Here is a 26,049-nt window from a genome sequence, read left to right as displayed (position 1 = left end):
GTTTCCTCCTCTGTCAAATGGAGATAATGGCAGTGGCCTCTCCTGGGTCTTTATTAAAGATCAAACACTCAGTGCAGTGCCTGGCACAGCAGATGCTTCACAAAAGCCCACTACCGTGATCATGAAGCTCCCGATCCCAAGTTCGTGCTCTTCCTCCCCCTCCCACAGTGGAGAACGGAACCAGTACCTGACTCCCTCCCCTTGCCCGGCCTCAGCCGGCTGCCCTTGGTAGACCTTCAGAAGTCATGGCCCATCTGGTTTTCTCCTTCCCAACTCCATACCATAAAAATTCCCCTTTTCCATTCTTGGCCCCTCGTTCCTGAACCAGTGTCCCTTGATGCCCTGGGAATGCAACGTCAGGACATACCCACAGCCAGCATTAGCTTCTCAAAGTCCCCGGACAGCTCCCCTCGGATGCTGGCTTCGATCGGCTTTCCCGTGGTCCTCAGATACTCATCGAACACTGAGACAGAGAGACAGGGATGTCTGAGAGTGTCCCCACAACACTAAGAAGAAACAGACACTTCAAAAGCAGAGGGTGCAATGCCCAGGACCCGAGTGTCCAACACGAAGTGAGGGCTGGTGCCTTGGTGAGGTGGCCGGTTGGTCACACGTATCACCAGGCACCATGCCGACCAGCTTCACGCGTCGGTGAGGGACTGTACCCCACTCTGTAACATGAAGACAGGACTGGCACTTAGATGGAAGGGCTGAGCAGCCTACTGATGACTTTGGCGAGGGACCACACAGACCACTGTCTTGACAAAATTAGGACTAGTCTTTGGGTTGGGGATGAAATAGCAATCATGTTCCATTGGTAGTAAAGAAAAGGAAAGGAAAAAAGAAAGGAATTCTTGCCACAACCCTAAAGGGGCAGCTTAGGTCCTCTCTGGAGCTTACCTAACCGAAGATGCTGCTTGCTGCGATTTCCCAAGATGTAAATGAACTGGGCTTCATCCGTTCCCCATTTCAGTTCCCCTGCCTCGTACAGGTCCTAAAGGGGAAGAGGTGGAACTTAACTGAAAGAGGAAACCTCAGGAGATGGGGCATGCTGACCAAGCCACTGAGAAATACTGCCTGATCCCTGAACATACCAGCAGTTGGTAGCCTCAGGACCTTTGCATATGCAGTCATGCACTGCCTAACAACGGGGATCCGTTCTGAGAAATGCATTGTTAGGTGATTTCACCACTGTGCGAACATCAGAGTGTACTTACACAAACCTAGATGGCACAGTCTACTACACACCTGGCTGTATGGTGTAGCCTGTTGCTCCTAGGCTACACACCTGTACAGCACGTTACCGTACTCAATACCGTAGGTGACTGTGACACAGTGGGAAGTATTTGTGTATCTAAATACACCTGAACATGGAAAAGGTAAAAATATGGTACCATAATCTTACGGGACTGGGGAGTGCCTTCGCCTATGCAGTGTATTTTTGACTGGAACTTTATGTGGCGCACAGCTGTACCTGCATGCCTTTCTTCCTTTCTTTCTTTCTTTCTGGAGACACTCCTACCCAATTTTCAAGGCTCAGGCTGAATGTCCAATTTTTTCTCAAGGCACTTCCTGATGCCCTCAGGAAGAGTTCTCTTTCCTTCCCTCCTTCCCTCTTCTAGGCTCCTACAGCTTTCCACTTCTTTATAACTTTGATCTACTGTATATTACGATGCTTTCTTCCCGTGTCTGTTCCCCACTATTGCATGGGCTCCTCAAGGACAGAAACTATGCCTTGGCAGTCTCTGCATCTGCCCCTGTAGTGTTGCTGGTACACAGTGGGTGCTCAAAACACCTGGATTGTATGGTGTATCCAGAGACGGTACTTGTGTGGTTAATATAAACTTGACTCTCCCAGTACTGCCTGACTTTGTTCATCAGTAATTCCCCAACGCTTGGGAGAGTGCAGGTGTTTTTCTATAGTAAATATGAAATAACTGAATGAATAAATGAGGAAAGGTCCAAAATACATCTCGCCAACATTACATATGGAACGAACCCTTGATAGATAACTTAAATGTTTTCTTCAACAAAGCACTGTATAAATGATGGCTATGACTGGGTTATTTCTGGTATTCGATGCAAATGACTGCACCGCCAGCCCTTCCCAGGCCCCCGCCCCTCCCCTCTGTGGCTGTCCTCGGGGACTTCCATCGGTTTGTATTTACCTGGACGTCCTGTTGTACCAGGTCCTCGCTCACTACATCATCCTCCTCCCTGGTTCCCTGGGCAGAGAGACAAAGGATATGTGTTTCAAATACGCAGGGCCAGGGGAAGGCATGGATGCCAGGGGTGTAGACAGGGAAGGCTGAAAAGACTGTGGTGGCCTAGGGGTGTCCAGGAGCAGTGACTGCCACTGGATCAAGACAGCAGCACCTATTTCATGGGGTCACACAGTCCCTCCTGCCGGCCTCTCCCTTTATCTTTGGGGCTGGGACCACACAGGGAAGTCCCAAGAATAACCAGGGTCCTTCTAGGTGTTCCCATCCCAGAGGAAGTGAGATCTTTGTACTGAGGACACCTCTGAGAACAGGGACAGGGGCTCAGTATCTGGATGGCCCCTGCCACAGGTCCTGGCATTGCCCATGACACCCCCCAAAAATGATTGCACAGGGATTAAGAGTCTGCATGTTTGTATTCCATTAGGAGTTCCCATACCTTAACCCAAACAGTTCACCAACGAGGATTTGGGACTTGGGCCCCCAGATCTGAGCTCACACCTGCAAAGGCACCAAATTCTATTGGTAGCTCTTTTGTTCTGCCCAAGCCCTATGCCCCATCTGATAGGGGAGGCTTAAAAACAGGAAGATACTCAAAGGGGCCAGGGGCAAGCCACCCTGGGCTCCTTGGTTACATGGCCAGGGGTCTGCGGTGGGCCTGGAGGGGCCTATGCTCCCCTCTTTCCCCCGGACGGTGCATTCCAGGATTGCAGACCCTTTGGGTTCTCTCTGGGGCTGAGTGCAAGGCGGAGCTGGCACGCCTACAGTCTGCCACCCACTACTTGCTGTCAGATGTTAGGGGGACAATACCCCCGACTTCAAGATACGGGGTGGGACTCTCCTCTCCAGAACAAGCAGCTTTGAAAATGAGGCCAAGGTCACACTGTCCCACTCCTAATATTTCTCCCGATAATTCCCCAGCTGGTTAATCTGGGGTGTGGGTTGTCACGGTAACGAGGAGAATTGGGAGGAACTGGTATAAAGTGGGACACGGGGGACAGGGGAATGGAAAGGAAACAAAGTGCGAGCTTAATTTACATACAGGGTTTCATAAAGTTTTGGTCCTTGGAGCCGGGCTTGAGACACCTTGGTGCCTGTGGCCACAGATTTTCTGCAGAGCCAGCAGATAAAGCCAGTGGTGAAGCGGGCAGGGGGACGTGTGCCAGCCCCTGCAGTCGTGCAGAACGCAGGCCTGCTGCCAGGCTGTCACTACATCGAAAGAATCCAGAAATCTGGGTTTTCAGCAAAATCGCACTATTTTTAAGTGTTAGCAACTAACTCCAAGTTGTTTTGCTTTGTTTTGTTAAACACATGGTATGGGAAAACAAAGGAAAAAAATCCAAGTTGGCAGGTTGCATTCGGCCATGGACACCAGGACACCAGCTCACAGCGTCTTTCTAATGTCTTTCTGAAAGACTCCGTGGGCGGCTGGGAGGGGCAGCAGGGCCCAGAGAGGAGGGGGAAGGGGCAAGTGTGGACAGAGCAAGGAGCTCATGGGAGAAGACACTCCTGGGCCCAGGTGGGGGGTGTGTGCCAAAGGGAAATGCGGATCACCTGAACACACCTGCCTGTGCTAACCGGGGGAAACGACCAGGACCCTGGGCACTCGGGTTCTACATCGGGTGAGCCGGATGGACACCATCTCAAGCTCCAGAGGACAAGGCAGGCAATGGACTAACCTGGAGCAGGACCACCAGCATCTTCTGGAAGTGGCCAGAGGTGTCGCCCATGATGTCAGCCTCCAGGTCCCGCTCATAGGCTGCAGGAAAGAAGACAAGCTCTAGTCTCATCCCCAGAAACCTCGTGGATCCAGGATAAAGGTCCCTGCTGCCCCCAAAATGATCAGATCTTTGTCACAAATCCCCAAACTCAGTCTACGTGAGTGCCATGGCAAAACCAGGGTGTATTTTCACGGTTCTCAGTGCTGATCATGGTATGAGAAACTGGAATCTGTCTGCTTCTCTCTGCACCCACCTTTACCATCCTACTGTGGCCACCACTGTCTCTCACCTGGACAGCGGCTACAGCTTTCTGACGCCTCTCTCTGCCTCTACTCTCATGTCCTCTCCAGTCCACAGCGACAAGGGTGACTGTCTTACAGCCCGTATTTGATCTTAATACTCACCAACTTCTCACTGGACTCAGACTAAAACACCATCTCTCTCTCTTGGCCTGCAAGGCCCTGTGCGATCCCGCCCTGGCCTCCACCCGTCTAACCTCAGACTGGCTGCCAGCCTCATATTTGCTCTGGGCCTTTGGACTGGCCCTTCCCCCTGCTGGAAGGATCTTCTCTCCACTCTTCATACAATTGGCTCCTGGTTTCCTCCCAAGATAGGCTTTCCCGGACCACAGTCTGAGTGGGTCCTCCCCAGTGAAAGGCTGACTCTCGTTGTCTTGTTTCCTGCATAACACTAGCTACAATGTATACCTGTTTACGTCTGTCTCCCTCATCACCTCACTGGCCTGTAAGCTCTAGGAGGCAGGGACTACATTGGTTTGAACCACCACCTTACCCTAAGAACCTCGCATACTACTGAGCACAGAGCAGGTACTTATTGGATAGCTGGAGGAAAGGATCAGAGGGAAGGAGAAAAGGTGGATAGACAGAATCTTAGTGTCCCCACCCTTGCAATCATCTTCCTTTTGTATCTGAAGATCCTGAATGGCCCCTCCTGCCCATCTCACCGTCTTTGTATGCTGCCACCAGCTGGTGGATCTGCTCATTGGTCCGGGAAGCCAAGATCTCAATGAGGCACTTCTCGTCGGTGCCAATGCCCTGGGAGAAGAGAAGGAGCACGTTGAGTCAACGGCTGGGACGGGAGGCTGCTGGCCACAGGTTGGGATCCTGGAGTGGCCAGAGCTATGCAACCCCCAGCGCTCAGGGGGCTCCTACCACAGCTCTTAGGCATTGGTCAGGAGCTGCTGCCCTGAGACTCCTAAGGCATAGGTTTTGGTTCCGCCTCTGCCAGCAGCTTGCTTTGCGACTTCTGATTTCGAAACTCTATCTTGTGGGGCCTCAGTTTTCCCATCTATAAAATGGAGATGATACTGGTTGCTCTACCAAACTCACAGGGAGATTGAGAAGGTAATAATCTCTCACAGTGCTAAGTGTATCCATTTATGAAACGAATCCCAGCTTAATAGATCATCAGAGACAGAGATTATAGTATTTTATAAACTGTAAAGTGCCAGACAAACTCAAGGGCTTTTTATATCTCCTTTCTTCCTAGAGGGCAACCCTCTACCTCAACCAGACTTCGCTGCTCCTCATACCCTGAACGCACCTCTACAACTTCTCCCACCCTTTTCCCCAGCTGGTAATGACCTTGACATTCCTACCCACCAAATCCTCTCCTGGTTTGGGGGCTCAACCTACGCTCCCATCCTTTAAGTTGCCCTCTCAAGACACCCGGGCCGACGGTCTGGCCACGCTGACCACCTTAGTGTGCCCTTGGCCTCTGGTGCATTGGACACCATTTGTCTCCACGTCCCTACAATCTGCTTCCTTGGGACTGTAAACTCCTGGTGTGGGGGGCTGGGTTGAGGGCCCCTTTCATGGTCTGCATCACACTGACATCTGTCCACATCTGTCTGGAGGACACTGCGATGCCCCTCTGGGATAGGGTGTGGGCAAGCTGCCTCGTGAAGCAGGACACATCTGCTGGCTGGTTCTGGGGCTCCCCAGATGCTTGCTGAAGAGCCTGGAATCTTCCCGTTAACCACGCCCCCAGCCCGACTCACACACAAACGCCTATGCTTCTTACCGAGATGGCGTCTTTAATCTCTTTGGCATCACAATAGGCAAGTGGCCGCATGAGGCCCACGATCAGCCGTTCAAACTTCCCCGTCAGCTCATACTTCAGGTCAGCAATGAGGTCCTGGGGGATGGGCAAGAGGAGGGATAGGAGAGGAAGGAAGAGTATCACAATGATAAGAATTACATTTAATGAGCACTTACTCTGGAGGCGCTGGGCTAAGTAATCTCATGGAATCATCGCGCTCGGAGGCCTGTACTATTACCAACCCTAAGAAATAGGCTTAGAGACATCTGGTAACTTGCCAAGCAAATGGCCGCGCGGGTTCAAGCCTACAGCACCGGGCCCCTTCCCCACCACGGTCTGCTCCCTTGTTTACTGTGCGTCCCTCCCACTCTCTGGGGACTCGACAGAGCTGACGCCTCATAGGTCTTATGCGCCAGCGCAGCCCTAACACCTAGCGGGAGCCCAGCACACAGCAGGTGCTCTAGATGTATCTGAGGCTGAAGGATGTCAGACTGAGAAGGAAAAGAGCAGAGTACGGCGTCAGCACAGAGGCTGACCTGGAGCGCCCTCTGCAGGCAAGAACCTGAATGAGCACACAGGTGAGTGAAATTGTTCCCAACCCCCACCCTGTCTGCCCTCCAGTCACCATGGTTACCTTGCCATAGAGGGACTTGTAGCTCTGGCAGACCTCCTGTCTCTGTCTGTTGCTCCGGGTGGTGATCAGCTCCAGTATGGCCTCCTTGTCACTGCCTGGCAGAGGGGAGGAAACCTGTCACCCTAACACACCCTGCCTCCAGGAAGCCCGCCAGGGCTGCTTCCTTCCCTGGACACAGGCCTAGCAGCTCCTGCAGCTCTTTGCGTGAGCCTTTTGCTCGTGAGGTGCTGGTGTTGAGGTTGGGGGATCTATGGGGACCTATTAAGTAGCCACTAAGAGGGGTCACAGCACAGGTTATCTGAGCTCAGAAGACCCTTGATCCAGCTCCTCACTGCACAAATAGGGAAACTGAGGCCCAGAGCAAGGCAAGCACTCACCCAGGGTCTCACAATGAGCCTGGCTTAGAAAACCAAGGTATCCTAACACTCAGCACAGGGTACTTTCAGCCACAGGACAAGAGAGAACATAAGCACCAAATTCAGGGTAGTGGTCACCAGAGCCAAGGCAGGGGGAGATGTCACCAGGAGGGAGACTGACCAGGGAAACTTCAAATATTCTGATGAAGCACTATTTCTTTAGTTGGGTGGTAGGTCTATGGGTGACGCTTCCATTATTGTTTATACCTTTTTGTTGGTATGAAATATTTTATTATAAAATTATGAAAAATAATCAAAAGAGAAGATAAAAAAATGAATGAGTATATTTTATCATCTCACCCCGCCCCCACGACCAGAAGGGCTCTGGGCTGTGCCCACACTTGGGGAACGCCCCCCACCTCCCACGAAGCCTACTGTCTGCAGACCCCTTTCTCGGGGGCCCGACACCCACCGAAGCCCTTCATGGCGGCGTACAGCGCCTCAGCATCCTGGCTGGGGTCGAAGTCTGGGAAGTCATGAATGGAGCCCCGGTACTTGGCACCCTGTAGAGAGGAAAGCAGAGGGTGAGCTGCTGACCCTGGACCTGGACCCAGCTCCTGCCCCAACCTCAGGCCAGACACTCCCCTGGCCCAAGCGGAGCTCCCTTTCCCGGCACAGTCGGGTGCTGACTACAGAAACCCTGGGGGAAGGGTATGGAAGATTCTCCACACCACCTGATGTGACCTGCCCAAACGACAGTGCCATTTTCCCAAGGGAGGGTGGCTTGGCCAAGGCCCACAGCCCTGCACCACCTTCCGCAGGGCCCAGGAGAGGGTAAAAAAGCCTGGCTGAGTTGGGAGGATGGAAATGATCCTTACAAGAGTAACAAGAGCCCCTCATATTTTAATGGCACTTTACAGTTTACAAAGCCCTCTCACCTTCACGAATGTGATTAGTTTGGCAGTTTGTAGAAGCACTTAAGATTATCTCCACCACGAGATGAAGCAGTCAAGCCCAAAGAAGGAGAGCCACTTGAAGGAGGTCACAGAGAACCTAGACCTCTTCCTCGCTCCCCTCTGCCCTCTAGCTCCAGAAACCCTGCTGCTGCCAGCTACTGAGGGTGGGGTTTGGGGCCGGCGGTTCCTAGACCCACCCTCAGTTTGATGCCAAGATAAGGTGCTGCCCCTCCCGGCCCAGTAAACTGAGCTGTGAACTGGTGTCTGAGGACAAGCTGGTTGGTCCTTGTGGGGAAGGAGGGAGAGGCAGAGAGCCAGGGGATCTGACACATCCAACCTGAGCCTGAATGCACAATGGGGCTGGTTCACAGGCGAGTCAGATGTGTGTCGGCCACACAGCACTGGGAAGTATGGGGTCCGGGACAGCAGCTGATAGCTGGCAGAGCTGAGTACGCCAGAGCCTGTCACTGAGCACACAGCACAGTGGCAAGGCACTTAATCCGTGCAAGGCCTGATGCTAAAGGGTAAAGATCTGGGGAGAAAGAGGATCAGATCCCTGTGTTTCATGAGCTCCTGGCCCAGGGGCAGAGAGAGGAGTATACCCATTACCATAAAGCTTGTAATAAATACCCTATTACCGTACAGTTTATAATAAACATGCTAAGACAGAAGCAAGGTAACGTGGGGAAACAGCAGTGGCTGATTCTAACTAGGGGGGAAACCAGGAGAGACTCCATAGAAGAGGGAGTTGGGGGGTGGCTCGCATCGGCTGTGTCTTGAAAGAGTGAGAAGTGGACAGGCAGAGTGGGTCCCCTGCTGTCCCCTGTGCCCCCAGTGCCCACACTGCGGGACCCTGGCCAGGCAGGCTCCCGTCTGCACAGGCTGGCTCCTCCGTGGTATGCATGCGTGGGTGTAGGGTTGCTATTTAAAGTTCTGATAGGGCGGGTGACCAGAAAGGGATCCGGCCCTCTTCCCGCCACCCATGAGTCCCCTGCAACCCGATCACACCTCTGGGCAGAGAAGGAAAGAGTAACACATGCCAAATACCCAGACCAGGGTGTCCTGCAAGGAGCTCAGCGAGTGCGGGATGGGGGTTCTACTGCCAGAGCTCCCTCAGCCTTATTTCAGACCTCACAGCTGGAGCCTGAGAAACCCCTGCCCCTACTCCACCTGGGGCAGGCAGGGGACCCAGGGACCCCTGGGGACAGGTACCACATCCATCCTGCCCACTGCACAGAGACTGACCAAAGGAGGCACTCAAGTATCCGTCACGTAAATAAATAAACAAGACAGAACAACTAGTGTCCTGCAGGTGTTTCAATTCCAAACCCTTTGGTCTTTCTCTCTGGACACGCTCCGCCCAGCAATTTCAAATGACTAGAGCAGACTAATACTAGCTTTGGGGATGGATGGAAAAATAAGAGGGCGAAGAGGCTTGGAAATATTGCTTTGCGAGGGTCCTTAAAGACCCTTCAGTTCTTGACTCCATGGAGGACAGGGACTATGTCATGAATGAGACAAATAAATCAGCCTAAGAAGCACTGTGGAGCCCCAGCCCTACACAGGCTGGGCACCGAGGCTGGAAGGGACTAGGCCGAATGAATGAACGACAACACCGTGACGGCTCAGGCTCCAAGATGGAGGATGCTGAAGGGGAGGGCAGAGAAGGGAAGCCCTTCCTGGCCCTGGATTTCCAGCAATGCCGGGCCTCCTGAGACAGGTGTGGAAAGTGTAAGCTTTGAAAGATGCCACTAGGGGCAGGTCCTCCAGGGTCTGTCTGGGCCCTCGGCTAGCCTGTTGCCATGACCCATGGTTGCTTTTCTCTCCACCTGTCTGAGCCAGCCTGTCCTAATCAGCACTAGCCTCCAATCCACTCCTCCAGTGGTGGAACGTTCCTCCCATGGTTCACTTGGAATAAGGGAGGGACTGCACCTTGAGAATCACATGCTGGGAACTAAATGAAGAGGGTTGGTATTAATATTACCACCGGTGTCTTAATACCCAAAACAGAGAGGGCAGGTGACATGTCAAGACCACACAGCAGGCCGGGCGCAGTGGCTCACACCTGTAATTCTAGCACTCTGGGAGACTGAGGTGGGAGGATCGCTTGAGGTCAGGAGCTCAAGACCAGCCTGAGCAAAAGCAAGACCCCATCTTCACTTAAAATAGAAAAATTAGCCAGGCTCAGTGGCGCGCACCTGTAGTTCCAGCTACTTGGGAGGCTGAGGCAGGAGGATCCCTTGAGCCCAGGAGTTTGAGGCTGTAGTGAGCTATGATGATGCCATTGCACTCTAGCCTGGGCAACAGAGTGAGACTCTGTCTCGAAGAAAACCAAACCAAACCAAATCAAAACATAACAACAAAAAACACCCCCCACATAGCTGGGAAGGGAATCCAAGGCTCTTTCTAACAGCCCATGCAGGTGGGGCTGCAGGTGGGAAGGGACAACCATCACACAGCCCAGGGCTTCTTCCCTGGCCAATGATGTCCACCTGCCCCCTCTTCTTGAATACTGAAGAACTGCAGTTACTTCACTGCACCCTGTGCCTTCTCTGTTGGAACCAGCTCTTTTTATTAAGCAGGTAGGCCCATTTCATCTCTGTGCCATTCTGACCCTGTTTTCAAGGTTATAAATAGGCAGCAGTGCCGTCCAAACCACGGGATCCTAAGTGCTTCTTACACTCAGACACTCACACTCCAAGGGCAGCTATAGCTGCCCTACAGTTCATTCATTCAATCAACCAAGCAAGCAACATTTACTGAGTATCTACTAAGTGCCAGGACCAGGGACCACTAGGAACTCATAGTCTGGCAGGGGAGATACATTTCAACCACAATATAGCTTGGTGGGTGTTATGCTAAGGGGAACACCGGAGCCAGAAAGAGATACTTCCTTTAGAAAGCTCTGGAAGGGCAGGGACGGTGTCTGTCTCGCTCACTGGTGCATTTCCAACATCTAGCACAGGGGCTGGAGCAACCAGGCACTCACTCGACATTTGCTCATAAATGGATGGATGAATGACTCTGAATATATTCAGAGCAGATCGTAGAAGGCTTCCTGGAGGTGAAGTCTAAGCAAGTCCTAAAGGATGAGTAACAGCTGGCCCCAAAGGGTACAGGAGGGAGGAAAGAGGTGAGGAGGAATAAGACATCACACAGAGGAAACACAAGGCAGAGGCCTGCAGGGAAGCAGGCCAGACTCTTCAGCATGATGCCCAGGGTCCCTAAGATCATCCACTGGGACAGAGGAGGGCAGAGAGATGAGGCTGGAGCATGACAGATAGGGATTAAATAAGCCATCGCGTCCTGCCATGCTGGTGAGGGTGGCTCTAGCCCCAGTGGCTGCCCTGGGCTCACCCCCCAAGTCAGGACCTGGGCAAGGCAAGGCTCCAGCACCCAGCACTGTTTTCCTTTCCCACTAAACAGAGGTGCCCCTTCCCAACCCTGTCCCCAGTGTGTGGCACCTTTTATTAGGTCGAACCACGTAACTTGCCTTTTAGATGGGTTAAAAGCAATCAAATAGCAGTAGGCTTCATGTGGCTCCAACTACCTGTCCCAAGGTTGATATGTGGGCTCTAGAAGACTTTTTAACTTGTCTGCTGGGACGGGCATGACTGGTGGCGACAAGTCCAAGACATATTCTGAGTCCAGACTCTTCAGAGCTCAAAGTCAGATGTCCAAAGTCGCTAAGATCATGGGATTGTAAACTGCCAGGAGGGGACGGGGAGAAGAGGGAAGCATGTCCCCAGGATGAAGGGCAGAGGACGCGACGGCAGGCGGACGGCTCCTTTCCTACTGCTGCTCCTCCAGCCCCTCCCTCCTCCGCGGCGTCTGGGAAGGGGCCGAAGTTGACAGGAGATGACGCAATGCAATGCTGTGGTGGGGAAGGTGTCTACCGACCTACACAGAGCTTGACCAAAACGCTCAGAGACAAGCTTCCTGAGCAGCAAGGTTGGCCTCCTGTGGAGTTCTTTACACGAGGATAATAAAATCGATTGGTTATCCTGGGACCCCACAGGACCACAGCCACTAGAAGCAGGGTGGGGTGCTTGGCACCGGTCACATTTGGAGACAGAGAGGTCCCTCAAATCACCCAGGCCCGGGGTTCCCACTTTGAATCACTCTCACACCAACGTCCTGAATTTTGCATCTCTGGTGCTCCCCGTGCAGCTGTGCTGGCTTCTCCCCGCCCACCTCCCGCTGCCTGTCCTCCCTCCGCAGACAGGTTCCTGGCCGCAGTGCCATCAGCAAGGCAGGGGGAGCAGAGGAGGGACTTTCCACCCTGAAATATTCAGCAGGTCCCGCTGCCAGCTGGTGAGCAGCCCGGGCCCTGGGGCTCTTCCGGCTGGGGCCCCACCCAGGCTGCTGCTGGAGCAGGAGTCCCGGTGGCCTCTTGGGAGCACAGGTGACATCCCCCAGAGAGAGGGCTGCCTGGCCACAACTCCAGCTGAGAGCTGCCTTGACCAGACCTTACCCAGGCCTCATCTCTACAGCTCCCAGGAGTCCCGGGTGCGAGCACCTGCCTCTCCTGCTCTGTCCTCGCGGTGTCTCTACAGTCATCATCGCATGCAAACCCAGAATGTCCCTGTGAAACTGAGGCCACAGTGCCATGCCTCCTGGGACCCTCCATGACACCACACTACTTCTTCATGTCTTTGGGCCTCAAGTTCCCCTCTTCTGGAGGGAGAGACAGGGAGAATGGCACACTTATCACAGTGCGAGGAGCTGGGGCGATCGGACCGGAGAAGAGCGGGCAGTCTGCCGTGTGTGCGCATGCGTGCGCGCGCACATATGCATGTGGGGGGCACCGGAAGCCGAGCTAATAATTGGAAGCAATAGATACAGACTTCAGCTCCACTTAGTTTCCCACGCTTCTCTAGTATTGTCTTCTGCAACGTCCTCTGCTCCCCCAGACCGGTGCACTCCAAGCAAACCAAAGTGCTTTCACTGCCCTGAACGTGCTGTGTTCTCTTTCTCCCCTCTGGCCTTCTGTTCCGGCCGTTCCTACCCAGACTGTTCTCAGTCCCCTTGCTCTTCCCCTGACTGGCTCTGTTCCCTCAGCCCGGGCGGGGCGCCTCCTGCATGCCCGCAGAGCTCCTTTACTGGCCCTGTGAGAGCACTGTGCACAGGGGGTTCCAATGCACCCCATGGAAGGAGACGCCCCTAGGGCCCTGTCTCTCTGGGACTTGTTTACAGGAGGTCTACTGGCCCCCGGTCCACGGCAACGAGAAACCACAGGTCAGCCAGGCATGGCCCAAGAGCACTGGACCAGGAGTCCAAAGATTTGTGCGTAGGTTCTGGCCTCTCTGATCTCCCAGGGCCTGACCTGGCCACTTGGATCATCTAGACTCCTGCAATTCAAATGCCCTTGAGGAAGTGGCTCTAGGATGACCACACGTGGGAAATGGGGAAGAGCAAAAGTGTCACCTTGGAGTTTTGCCCATAACCACAACCACTCTCTCCTCCGCGTCAGAGAGGCCACTTGCAAAGCATGCTCCTCAGTGGCTATGGGGAGGCCATGACTAGGACTTTTTCGAGGGCACTGATCCTATGTCCTCCAACATACTGTGCTTCTCGAAAACTGTGACTGTCCTTTAGGCCCAGGTTCACTGGGTGGCAAGTCATGAAGTCAGGGATGAGGTTTTGTTGTCACTGAGCTCAACCACCCTGTAAGAGGAAAATGAGGCCCAAAGGAAGTAAAGAACTCACAGATCCTGTATTTACATTCTGTGGCCCGTAGTTCTGGATTGAAGTAAGGGACAAAAGGGGACGAGTCAGGTGTCCGTCAGTTTTATTCTCCGCTTTGGATCCCACCATGACACTGACCATGCCTCCTTCTCTAAGGCCAGCCAACAGGGAACATGCTGGGGCACACCCTGACACAGGGTGACTCCTAGCTCTGACCATGGACCGAACCCAGTCTTAGCCACGCAGGAGTAAGAGCTCTGATGTGCCTCAAATTCCACTCCCCAGCAGGTGGTCAGACAGCATGAAGGATGGAGGTTAGAGTCTCCCAAACCAGGGAAGTTCATCCCAAATTGGTGTGACAGGGAACATTTCCATCTCCAGAGCAGAGAGGACTCTCTATTGCTTTTGTGCCTGTCCAGGATCCATTCCCTTCCTGGGGAACCACTCTTGGGCCATGCGGTTCAGGTGGGTCCAGCTCCCCTCCTGGGCCCAAGACAGAGCTGGTTACCCAGCCAATAAGGACCAGACCTGGGACCTCCCGTGGAATCACTAAGGACAAGTTACGTTGCTTTCCCGTGGGCTGCCTGAACAGCAGAATGGAGGCCCGGAGCTGCGGTGGCTGCCATGCCTGCCATGCCGAGGCAAGGAAGATCCTACCCAAGAATGAAGCCAGCAGAGGAAGCCCAGCTCGCAGAGGCAAATCCCAACACTACCATCTGGACCCCTGGATCCAACGAGACCTGAAGTCTTGGGGTTCTCAGTTCCGTCAGCCAATACGCATCCTTTTCTGCTTAGGATATTAAGTGTTGTCACTGGCGACCTGCATCTGAAGAGCTATGACTTGTAACGGGAGCAAGTAAAGCCTCAGAACCTTTCCTGCTCCTCGAAGCTGAAAAAGCTGGGGGTCTCTGCAGCAGGGGGATCGCAGGCCCAGGGGAGGTGGAGCACAACCTTCAGGAAGGAGAGGCCCCTTACCTGTGCTGGTTTGGCCATGGTCTCAGGTTCTGCAGCAGAATCCACTGTGGAGAAGAAAGAGATCTGTGAGAATTCCCCCACACTCTGTTCCTCTCTGTTTTTCCCTCCAAATATCCTCACCCTGCTGTTTTCCAGCTGCCTCCAGCCCTTCAGGTTAAATCACACCCAACCACCTGGCTCAGGGCCAGGCATACTTTTTCCCAAGGACAATGGAAAGATTACATGGTGTCCAGACATTCACACACTTGGGACGCAGAGGGAGGGAGGGCATGACCTCCGACCCGCCACTGACTGCTTGACTCGAGGCTATGCAGTGCGCTTGTCCCAACGGCGTCTTACTTAATCCTCAGAGCAATCCTTCCAGGCATCAGATTCTCCTTTTTTATAGAGGAGGAAACTGAGGCTGGGGCATCACTATATATGATCCAAGGTCACACAGCTTAGAACCGAATCCAACAATTTCCAGATTCCAGAGTCCATGCTACCTGCAGCACGTGTGCTCTCTTCCCAAGTCAACAAGAGCCCCGGGCTTGCAGGTTTGCAGCGGCGACTCAGGGCTTCCCCACCACCTGCCGCACCGTCTGGAGGGTTATCATTCCTGTACAAGTCACTAATGATTTATTCTGAGCTGCGCACTGCTCTAGGAATTGGGGAAAGTATGAAAGAGATTTTTAAAACTCTGCTTTTCTGGCGCTTCTGCTAGGGTAGAATAACAAATGGATATATCAGGCTGAGATAAGAACTAAGCAGAAAAGACGAAGCTTGGTCAGGAGGGTTGCCAGGGGGGGCGTTCCCGGTCGGGGGGTTCGGGGGTTTTCCGGACCCCCTTGGGGGCGGTTGGGTTGGGGGGCCCCCCCGGCGTTCGTTTTGGTTGTTTTGTTGCCGGGGATTGGGGGCGGGGGCTGCTGGGATGTAGAGTCAGGGGGTCAGTGCCTGTGGCCACTGGAAAGACTGGATTTTTCTCTGGTGGGACAAGGCCATTGTGGGGGATATGAACACACAGGACACACGATCTCATTGAAAATGGATAAGGAATAGGAGGTGGAGGTGTCAGGAGACAGAGAAGGAACAACGTATGTTACCTAAAAATAAGCGGAAGAAAGGGATGTAACTGACTTGGAAAGGGGAAGAGAAGGGAGTGGGAGCTGGGTTCATGAGCAGTGTCAGCAGGAAGGCAAAAGAGGAAAGTTATACAATCTTCTTAGGACAAGGAGAGGAGAAACAAAGGACCACTGCTTTTCATTTTAAGCAGGGCGGGACAATTGGATCTCTCCTAACTATGACTATGTACTGCTTTTCTTTCTTTTTTCTTTTGAGACAGAGTCTCTCTCTGTCGTCCTGGCTAGAGTTCAGTGGCATCATCATAGCTCACTGCAGCCTCAAACTCCTAGACTTGAGCGAGAGCGATCCTTCTTTCTCAGGTTCCCGAGTACCTGGGACTACAGGTGTGCGCCACCACGCGTGGCTAATTTTTTCTATTTTTGGTAGAGATGAGTTCTTGCTCGTGCTCAGGCTGGTCTCAGCCTACTGACCTCAAGTGATCCTCCCACCTTGGCCTCCCAGAGTGCTAGAATTACAGGTGTGAGCCATCGCACCTGACCCATGTATTGCTTTTTTAAAAAAATTGTTAATTAAACATTTAATTTTTATTATAGCAAACACAGATAGACGATTGCATTTTTGTATGTTACAAGTACACTTGGCAGTGCATCAGGGCCTCTTGTATAATCAATGTGTACAGCACATCTTTGCTCCTTTTATAGAACTTAGAACATAACTTTATCGTATCATGTGGAGGCTTATATTTGAATCTTTTAATTTCTAACATTTTAGTCGTATCTATGATTTATTTGATTCCGAAATCTTGGCCAGGATTTCGACTGAAAATTATAATGTTAGGATCAGTCCTAAAATTACAAAATATGGAACGCTTCACGGATTTGCGTGTCATGCTTGCGCAGGGGCCATGCTAATCTCTGTATTGTTCCAATTTTAGTACATGTGCTGCCGAAGCCAGCACTGTATTGCTTTTAAAAAGGAAAAATAACCAACTCAATCAGGCTTACCCTGCAAGACCCCACAGGGAACAGAACGAGAAGAGAGGGTAGAAACTACGGAGACATTCCAGCTCGATGCTTTCCGGTTCTCCATGGTCCCCACTCCCCTCAAACTTACGGGAAATCTTGGAGAAACCAGCCCCTGGCTTAAGTTCATAATCTGCCCTCACTTTGGGGATACTGGAGTCAGCGTGACACAGTGGGGAGACATCAGTTTTGGAGTCAGACACAGACCTAGGTTCAAATGCTTGTTTTATCACTTATTAACTATGTGATCATGGGCTTATTGCTCATTTCTCAGTTCAAGGTTATTTCAAGCACAAAACTGGGCCTTTCCCTTTCCTGCCTGGTAGAGTTGTTGGGGGTTGAGACATGAGTTATGTCAAGGGCAGAGCATAACGGGCCAGACACCAGGTATGTTCTCAGTAGATGGTGGCATTTGCTGTACTGGTGGGAAATTGAGGACAGGGGCTTTGCAGTGTTTGCCCATGTATCCCCACTGCCTGATTACGAGCCCCCCAAGCTGCACTCAGCAGAGAACAGACATGAGATGGGGCTGGGAGTGAAGGGCAGAGGACAGATCTGCCTGCAAAAGCAGCTCAGCTCAGCTCAGCTCGAGGAAACTCTGCTGTTTCCCTGGCAACCAGGGGCCCCTTGGTACAAATGTGCAGCTCTTACCAGGAAATGGGAACTGCACCCCCCTCCGAGTGTGTGTGTGTCATGGGGGGGGGGTGGGGAGCACCTACCACATCTACCCAAGATAAGGCTGGACGCCAGATCTCAGTCTTTGTCCAGGCCTGGGGGATGGGGGGAGGGGGGAGGGAACCCCAAGACAAGCAGAAACAGGGACTGAATGAGGCCCAGGAAGTCAGTTGACACAGGGGAGGGAGGGCTGAGGCCTGCCACCTGCACCTCCAGCCCTGAGGCATTTTCTTTTGGCCTCTTCAGCGGAAACTTCAGCTGCTGGCTGTAGCCCAGGCCCATCTGGACAAGAGCCCCTTTCCAAGGAGAGGCGGCTCAGAGGAGGGGCTTCTAAGACTTCAGGAAAATACTCTCAGTTCTGAGAGCAGATTCCGTGTGCCTCATGTGCGTGCACATCTCATGTGTACCTGAAATGCAAGATCCTTCCAGAACACCATGTTCAGATTTCAGTCCAAAGGGCCAATCTCCCTGCTGATTCCAACGGTCTCTCCTCTGAGGGTTCAGGGAAGCTCTGGAGCTAATCATAGATGTGCCGTGTACCCTGGCTCGTCTTAAAGAGGGCCTCTGGTCCCTTCCAGAGCAACCCAGGCTCAAACTGGCTGAACGCTTTATATGCAATGTTTCAGAATCCCAGAAGGGTCCTCAGCAACCCACTACTCGAAGCGTCTCATTTCTAGATGGGGTAAAGGCATCTCGGGAGAGACAGTGACTTGCCAGGCCCAGGAAGCAGCCAACATCTCTGCCTCATAGGCTCCAGTCGTAAGAAGCCCCCATCCAGCCGTGGGCCCGGCCTGCAATGGGATATCAGGAAGAGGACAAAGAACAAGACCCAGGTTCTAGTTCCCAGTCTACCCCTCTGTACCTCAAACAAGCCAGGTTCCCTCTCTGGGAGCCTTAGTTTCTTCATCTATAAAAAGGGGACAATATATCACTCCCTTTGGGAAGATCCAGAGCAGATGTGAGAGGCTTTTATAGATTTCAGCCTGGGATTTCACAGCAGACTATCAGTCCTTGGAGGGTTATCTCCCAGGACACAGGATTCTGCCCCATCCCCACCCGCCAATATGCAACTTCCATCATCTTGGCTGGATAGTTGTTCAAGCCTGGCGAACGCGGCCCCTCCAGACCTGCGCATCTTCCTCCCCTAGGAACCCTGAATCTCTTCTGACCTGGATGAGCTTCGGTGAAGGCTCATCACAACTGATCATTCCAGAAACCCATTCAGAGCCAGAGTCACCTGGATGGCTCTGTGCTGCTGTAGAATCCCCACCCTGCCTCGGTCCTTTGGCCTGCAATCAAGCACATTTCCTTCCTTCTCCTTTGGGAGCTCCCGGCTGACTCTAGGAGGAACAGCTCACCCCTGCCCAACCAGGAGAGCTGGACAGGGCAAGCATCTTGTCTAAGTCATGTGAAGGCATGAGCTAGCTTTGAGGCATGGCTGTCCCCCAGTTGTTTGTGATTTAGGTAAATTACTTAAACTGAATCTCAATTTCCATATCTGCAAAATGCATGTAGAGACATCTATAGGTACTGAGAAATAAATGAAGTAACAGATGAAAAGCACTTAGCACAGTGCCTGGCACACAGTAAAGGCTCAGTAAACGGTAGCTTTTATTATGATGAGCTCAAACATCTACAAAGGAGGCAGTGTGGCATCGTAATAAACCCAGGCTTTGAAGTGGAGGCAGGAGTTCAAATCCTGACACTGCAAATTCCTAGCTTAGGACCTTGGGTAAGTTATTTAAGTTATGTAATTTCTCTGTGCCTCAGTTTCTTCATCTCTGAAATGACAATGTCATAAGGTTTTTGTGAAAAAATTCAAGGAAGTAAGGCATGGTCAGGTACAGATTAAATGTTTAATAAATAAATAGTGCTTTCCGTTACCACAATCACCATTGTTAGAGCGGTGGTCTCCAAAGTGGGGTACTGGGTATGACAATCAGAGGAGGGCCCGCGGCCTACACTGAGCCATGTCACCCCTTTGCTCGCAAGTGTCCCATGGTGCCTTTCAATGCTGCCCCCTTAGCTCAGCATTCAGGCCCTTAGTTATCCTTCCTGACTTCTCAGCTCTCACCTCCCTCCTCTTCACCCTCTCCCCTGCTAAACCAGGAATGCCTCCCACCAGCATTTTTCATCCAGCCTTCTAGAATCTAGACCAGGGCTTCTCAGTTCTGGCTTCATTAATAAATACAGCCTGGGAGTTTTTCAAAATTACCACAGCATAAGGTCAACCCCTAGAGATTCTGACTCAGCTGTTCTGAGGTGAGTCCTGGGCTTTGGTAATTTCTAAAAACTTTCCTAGGTGATTCCAATGCACAGTCAAAGAGGCTGAGAAGACTGTTCTCTGCTGAATTCAAATGCCACCTCTTCTAAGAAGCCAGGAGGGATTTCTCCCTGCTCCAAATCCCCACGGTGCTCTGAAACCATCTTCATCTGGCTGGCTTGGGTCAACCATGGCAGATTTATCATTCCTCCACCAGATGGAGGCTGCTAGCCTGCAAGGCAGGGTGGGGAACCTGCGGTCTCAAGTCCACATGTGGCCCTCGGGATCTCCAAGTGTGGCGCCTCAACTGAATCCAAACTTCACAGAACAAATCCCTTTGTTAAAAGGATTTGTTCTGGGGGAAGTGGTCAGGTGCTGAGTGTTCCCCCCTCTCACTGTTCCTTACTTAAAAAAATTTAAAAAAGGGATTCGTTCTGTAAAATTTGGATTCAGTCAAAAGGCCTCACTCCAGGATCCAGAAGGCCACATGTGGCCCCAAGTTATTGCAGCAAAAAATCTACTTCAAAGGAAAACCCTATGGGGGAGGGGAACCTGCCTTGGAGGCATATGTGGCCCCCTGGATCCTTGTGTGTGGCCTTTTGACCAAATCCCCAGGATTTGCTCTGTGAAGTTTGGATTCGGTTGAGGGGTGCACCTGGGGATCTGGAGGGCTGCCTGTGGGGGGATCTGACTTTAGCCCTTCATCTTCAAGCTATCTTACAGCTCCATAAGTTGCAGATAATTGACAGTAACACAAAGTAATTCTAATACAACCTTATTCTGTCCTATCTGGTAAAGGGCCAATTGACTGCCTGCCCCTCAGGTGGAAAAACCAGTTTTGCCTCTAATTACATAGTCCTTTCAATATAAAGGTGTCTACTGATTTTCTTTTGAGCTGGTTATCACAACGGCCTGCTGTGGTCATTGATTAATGAGTAAAATAAAATCTTTAGCACATGTTCATTTTACATCTACGTGAGCCATGATTCTATCCTTTTTTGAAAATTATTGCATATGCCTCTTTGCTGCACCCCCACCACAGGGCGTGGCTCTTAAGGATTGCTGGGTAACTGTACCAAGTGGCTTTCATGCTTTCTTTAGTGACCTCCTTGAAAAATCACACAACAAATGGAACCATCTAGCCTCGTGGTTACAAACTGTGCTTTCCTCCTCATTCTACGACCAGGAGAGGAAGTAGAGGTTAGGTATCTTGCTCAATGTCATAATAAAAAAAAAAAAAATCAGTTATTAAGCAGGGACTCATTCTTCAAAAAATATTTACTGAGCAGCTTCTGCAAACTAGGCCCACTGGTAGGCGTTGGAGGTAGAACAGAAAATGAGACAGAGGGGCTCCTGCCCCCACGCAGGTGGCAGTCTAACACAGCACTCTACAAATTTTTTTTGATCCTACACACAACCAGTTAACAAAAGAAAAACATTCAGCGTTCATCATGATAAACAGAAATATACTTTCTTTGCCAACCATATCCTGTATGAAGAAATATACTTTTTAAACGTGACATTAAAAGTATACACAATAAGAGGTCTAACATTCAAAAGCAAGCCGGGTTTAAAGAAAAAAGAAAAGAAAAGAGGTCTAACAGTTTCTTCCTATATCCCAGAAGATCATCGTCAGTGCCTCCCAAGGTGTGTCCACTCCGTTTGGAAGCCCCTGGCCTATAAAATCTAGATCCTTCCTTCTTTCCCCTTTCCTGATGGCTTGTCCCTCAGCCCACAGGTAGACACCTAGGACCAGCTCCATAGCCCTCCGGAAGCCTCAACTCTGATGACGCCAGGGTAAATGCCATCCCTGGCTCTGTGCCTGGGCACACCCCCCAGCTCAAGGCACTCAGGTTTCTTAGAGAGCAGTGTCTTTCCCTCTCCTGACCCAGAGCCACTGACCCTAGGCTGGACAAGGCCCCAGAAGATCATCTATCTGTCTGCCCCAGAAGAGGAACTGGTCTGGCCTGGGTTCGAATCCCAGTTCAGGTCACTTTTGTGAGAGGCAGCAAAATGTAGTGTCCTTAGATTGAAGTGTGAGAGTGCTTTTTAGTAGCTGTGTGGCCTTGGGCAAGGATTTAACCTCTCTGTGCCTGTTTCATATGAAAAATGGGGATAACAAGAGTACCTACATCATAGGAGTTAGGGTGAGGATGAAAAGAATTAAGACAAGTCTAGTGCTTAGAAGAGGACCTGGCCCAAAGGAAACACTATACTGTATAAGTATTTATAATTAGGATTTCTTCCTTAAACTCTTGAGGATGGAAGTTTCCACATCCGCAAAATGGGCATAATAACAGCATCTAACATAGCAAGCGTTCAGCCAGGGCCTGGTAAGTTGTAAGGGTTCAATAAATAACGGTGGTTGCTGTTTTATTGTTATTATTTAAGGAGCACCAAGATACTCGTTTGACATGAGAGGAACCTGTGGCTCAGGTGGCCTGCCTTCTCAAGCACCACACCCTTCTGAGATTACAACAGCAGCACTTGCTTCTCTGATCACAGCACTCTACAGTTTACAGGGCACTTTCACATCTGCCGTCTTATAACTTCATGAAGGTATCGACCTCATCCTCATCTTACAGATGGGGGAATCTGAGGCTCAAGGAACCCACAGACAGTCATTTCTCCATAATCAGTCTCTGTGGGGGCTTCTCAACCCCAAGAGGAAAGGGAATGCCGCTGGCTTCCAAGCAGTTTATAAACATAAGGACCACCCCGTGCTTCCTTTTCTCTATTGGCAGGGGGAGAGGAGGGCCAAGCGTGCTCAGGAATCACAGTAGAGACCACATCCTGTGCTTTGTCCCCTCCCAGGAAGTATCTTGGAGAGGCAGGGTCAGGGGAGGCTGGTGGCTCCACTGAGCCTCTGCAGAAGGTCCCAGAATGGTACAGCAAGAAGAGCCATCAGATCCAACCTGGGTGCTGGGTGCCCTGGACACACACCTTTTCTCTCTAGGGAGGAAGGAACTAAGGCCCAGAGGGGTAGTAGGTGTGCCCAGGGCTCCCTCTGGGTGCTGCAGTGCAGATGTTCTAGACCTTGGCAGCTACCCAGCACTGCGGTCTCCCCTACCTCATCCCAGGAAACCAGCCCCACGAGGCCAGGCCCCAGGCTTCTCCAGGCAGCCCCCCCTCGTCTGCACACTGACATCCAATTGTGCCCCAGCAACAGCTGTGGCCCTTACCTAGAAACCGCAAATATTTTCTGTATCCCAGCAGAGGTACCCTTGGGAACAAAGGGTAGAAGGCAAAGAAAAATGGATGAGTGACTGTCACAGCTGCAGAGAGGGATGAAAGCCTCTGCCTCCCGCCCTCCGCGGCCCCACCCAACTCCCAGAATCCCAAATCTTAGAACACCCGCACCGGAAGTGGCAGGCCGTTTAGCAGACTTTGCTATAGGCGGGCAACAAAGACCCAGAGAGGAAAGGGCTTGCTCAGGAAACCCCAGCGCACCTGGACTGGACCCGGGCTTTCCACTGCCCGCTAGGCCAGTGCCCTCTGCACGGCTCAGGGGCTGCCAGCTAGGTCAGGGTCCACAGGGCTGAAACTGGGGCGGTCATTCACCGCTCCTCGGAGGGCTGCGCAGGTCAGGATATCCTGTCTGCATCGGTGTGGCCGGCAATTTAACGTGTGTTTTGGGGAAGGCGGGAAGGAATAGCAGAGGAAAAAGAGCGGACTCTTGGGGGAAACCAGTCCTTTCACAAACCCTGAGCCATATGTCCAAATTTGGAATTGTCGGAAAAGACCCACCAGAGTTTAGAGAAAAGGAAGGGGAGGGAGGAAGCAATGGCCAGACTCGTCCTCCCAAAGGACCTCCTTCCCCTTCCCCTTCTAGGCCCTACAAGGGTTGGGCCAGGCTTCCCAAACCTATAATCAATATTCTCAAACCTGTAATGGTTCCTTGCAGCTGACAAATAAATCCATTTTCACAGCCATTGTTTCCTCTGAAACAAGCTGAGTTTATCAGCTTTCCTTGGAGAAGGAAATTCAGGCTCAGAGAGGGAAAGCCACTGGCTCAAGGTCACAGTGCAAATTGTTGGAGGAGCTGGGATGCGGATTCAGGGTACTTCACTCCCATGCTAGTATGTGGGGGTCATCTGAAGCCCCCAAGCTTTAGGAAGGCCTGTTCTTAGGGAAAGCATAAATAGCTCTGGGAGCCCCGCTGGGAGACTCCTTCATCAGCAAGCAGTGGCCCAAAGAGGGAAGGGGGTCCACGGGGGCCGCAGGTATGGACAGCAGGTCCTCCACCCCCATTTCACGCAGAGAGCCCTCCCCCCAGCACCCCATATAAGCCATTCCATATGCAAATGGAGGGTCAGACTCTTCAGTCTTTGTCCTCAGCCACACCCTTCCCTGCGGGTTCTTAGCCCCCAACCCCGGGCCTTCGACGTCTCTTCAACCCCCAAGTTAAAGCCGGCAGCACCAGCAGCCTGCCCCGCCCCAGCTCCGGCGCCCCCAGCCCTCGACCACACCCTCTGCAGAGCCAGGGCTCCCCTCTGCAGAGCCAGGGCTCCCCTCTGCTCCGCTCCCCCGGGCGCCCTCCGCCTGCGCTCCTCCGCCGGGCCCTAGATTTGCTCCACTGCGCTCCCCTAGACACACCCAGCCGCGACACTCTCGGGTTACCGCGCCCTCCTGGCGGGGGGCATCGATCAGCCGGTGCCTGGGCGTTTATTGCAAGTCCCCTCGTCCCTGCAGCCCCCAGGAGTGGAGGGTCCCCTGGAGTGACTCCCCTCTCCGGGATCAACCCACTCACCGCGGGCGAAGCCTCTTGTCGCAGACGGACGCGCGGACGCGGAGCTCGCTGGGTCGGAGCCCGTTAGCGGAGCAGCAGCCGCAGCGCAGGGGCGGGCCGCGGGACGGCCGGCGGCTCGGGGTCGGACACGTGGCGCGCAGAGACCAATCCGGCTCGCCCGCCTCCCCCCTCCATCCTCCAACCCCCTCCACCCCCACCCTTCAAGTTCTTTTGCTCTTGGAATCTTAGAATATCACCGGCCGGAGTGGCCTCGCTGGGAGAACCATGTCAGTTCTCAGACCCTAGACCTGAGACCCAGGGTGGGTAGGAGGATTTGGCCAAGGTCACTCGGCCACTCGCTGCTAGACGTCAGGGCTCCTGACTCCCAGTACTGGACACATTCCCCCAAACTCCCACAACTCGCCAAAGCTTTGTAGAGAAACAGAAAATTGAGGCTTGCCAGAGGCGGAGCCCTTTATCTACCTGATTGGATTCCAGGGCTCAACCGCCCCTGGGTTTTGTGACGTTTACCCACTTTCCGGAGAAGAGCCCAGAGAAGACCAGTTCCTCGAGCAAGGTTGCACAGCTACTAGGTTGTGGAGCCGGGATTTGAACTTAGGCCATTTCTGTGAAATTTGGATTCAGTCAAAAGGCAGCACTCAAGGATCCAGAAAGGCCACGTGTGGCCCCAAGGCTGCAGGGTCCCCACCCCTTGATTCTGGGGAGTGCATATTCCAGGGGGGAGGCAGACAAGGAGACCAGCAGTTGTAATCCAGGGCTGTGGGGAAAATGCTGGAACATGAAAAATTGATAAACTCTTTTGGGAAGCCAGAGAAACTGAGAGTTTTTGCCATTCTCCCGGAGGGATGTGTACAGACGTCCCAGAGAAGGTGAAGCTGTACTAAAGGTCAGTTCCTTCCATTCTCTGGCTCCCGCAGGAATCCTGCCTTGAGGAAAGACGTCCAGCTCAGCCCCTGCGTCTCCATGGGCAACGCCCAGAACTGCTCTGATTTCCGGTTGGATCATCTGAGAGACGGGGATAACCAAAGCATCCTCAAAGGGTGGCCTCAGAATCTGTCTCTAGTTCAGAGACCGCTAAGCCTCTAACAAGCAAATCTGGTTGGAAAATATGTTCTTCCGCTTTTTCATTTTCCTAACAAATATTTATTGAGCACCGGCTGCATGCCAGGCACTGAGCTGGGAGACCCGAGTGAGCAGGTGGGAGTGGGTCCCTGATCTGCCTTCATGGAGCGCCTACTTTCAGGGAAGACAGGTAGCTAGATTGTTGTTACAGTGGAGTCTAGAGTGTTGCAATATCGAAACTACAGAGGGCTGTGATGGCCCAGAGCAGATGGACTCAGCCCAACCTCGGCCTCTGAATGAGAGCCCTGTTACATTGCAACCAGAAAGATGAGTGGACTCTAGTGGGAGACTAAGAAATTAGAATAATCATAAGATGAGATCTGCTGTTAGTCAAAGCAGCTGCTTCCGAGATAGAATAGGAAGGGGCTGGATCCAGTGAAGATGGAGGTGGGGTCTCATTGAGCATCGTAATAGTAGCCGCATTTAGTGAGCATTTTCTGTGAGCCAAGCACTATTGTGAGCACTTTGCTTTGCCATGTCACGTTTAATCCTCACAATTCATGTATTAATAATAAATGTTTATCCACCACCTACTACGTGCCAGG

At 52.3% G+C, this 26,049-nt stretch overlaps 1 protein-coding gene across 1 annotated transcript in view; it reads right to left on the bottom strand.

Moving 5' to 3' along the window:
- The window catches only part of ANXA6 (annexin A6), a 51,285-nt gene extending 26,816 nt beyond the window's left edge, over window positions 1-24,469 (bottom strand). The window contains exons 1-10 of the mRNA XM_012658224.1: window positions 24,383-24,469; window positions 14,611-14,654; window positions 7,464-7,554; window positions 6,636-6,730; window positions 5,984-6,097; window positions 4,905-4,995; window positions 3,899-3,978; window positions 2,169-2,225; window positions 901-994; window positions 368-463 (exon numbers count right to left, since the gene is read on the bottom strand). Of these exons, the coding sequence (XP_012513678.1) occupies window positions 368-463; window positions 901-994; window positions 2,169-2,225; window positions 3,899-3,978; window positions 4,905-4,995; window positions 5,984-6,097; window positions 6,636-6,730; window positions 7,464-7,554; window positions 14,611-14,628 (736 nt within the window). The 5' untranslated portion in view covers window positions 14,629-14,654; window positions 24,383-24,469. The remainder of the gene's footprint in view (window positions 1-367; window positions 464-900; window positions 995-2,168; window positions 2,226-3,898; window positions 3,979-4,904; window positions 4,996-5,983; window positions 6,098-6,635; window positions 6,731-7,463; window positions 7,555-14,610; window positions 14,655-24,382) is intronic.
- Window positions 24,470-26,049: the final 1,580 nt, after the last annotated feature.

Source organism: Propithecus coquereli, unplaced genomic scaffold (assembly GCF_000956105.1).
Source record: "Propithecus coquereli isolate 6110/MARCELLA unplaced genomic scaffold, Pcoq_1.0 Scaffold58, whole genome shotgun sequence".
NCBI classification, from domain to species: Eukaryota; Metazoa; Chordata; class Mammalia; order Primates; family Indriidae; genus Propithecus; species Propithecus coquereli.
The sequence above is the reverse complement of the archived record's forward strand: the minus strand, read 5'-3'. Positions and strand labels throughout refer to the sequence as shown.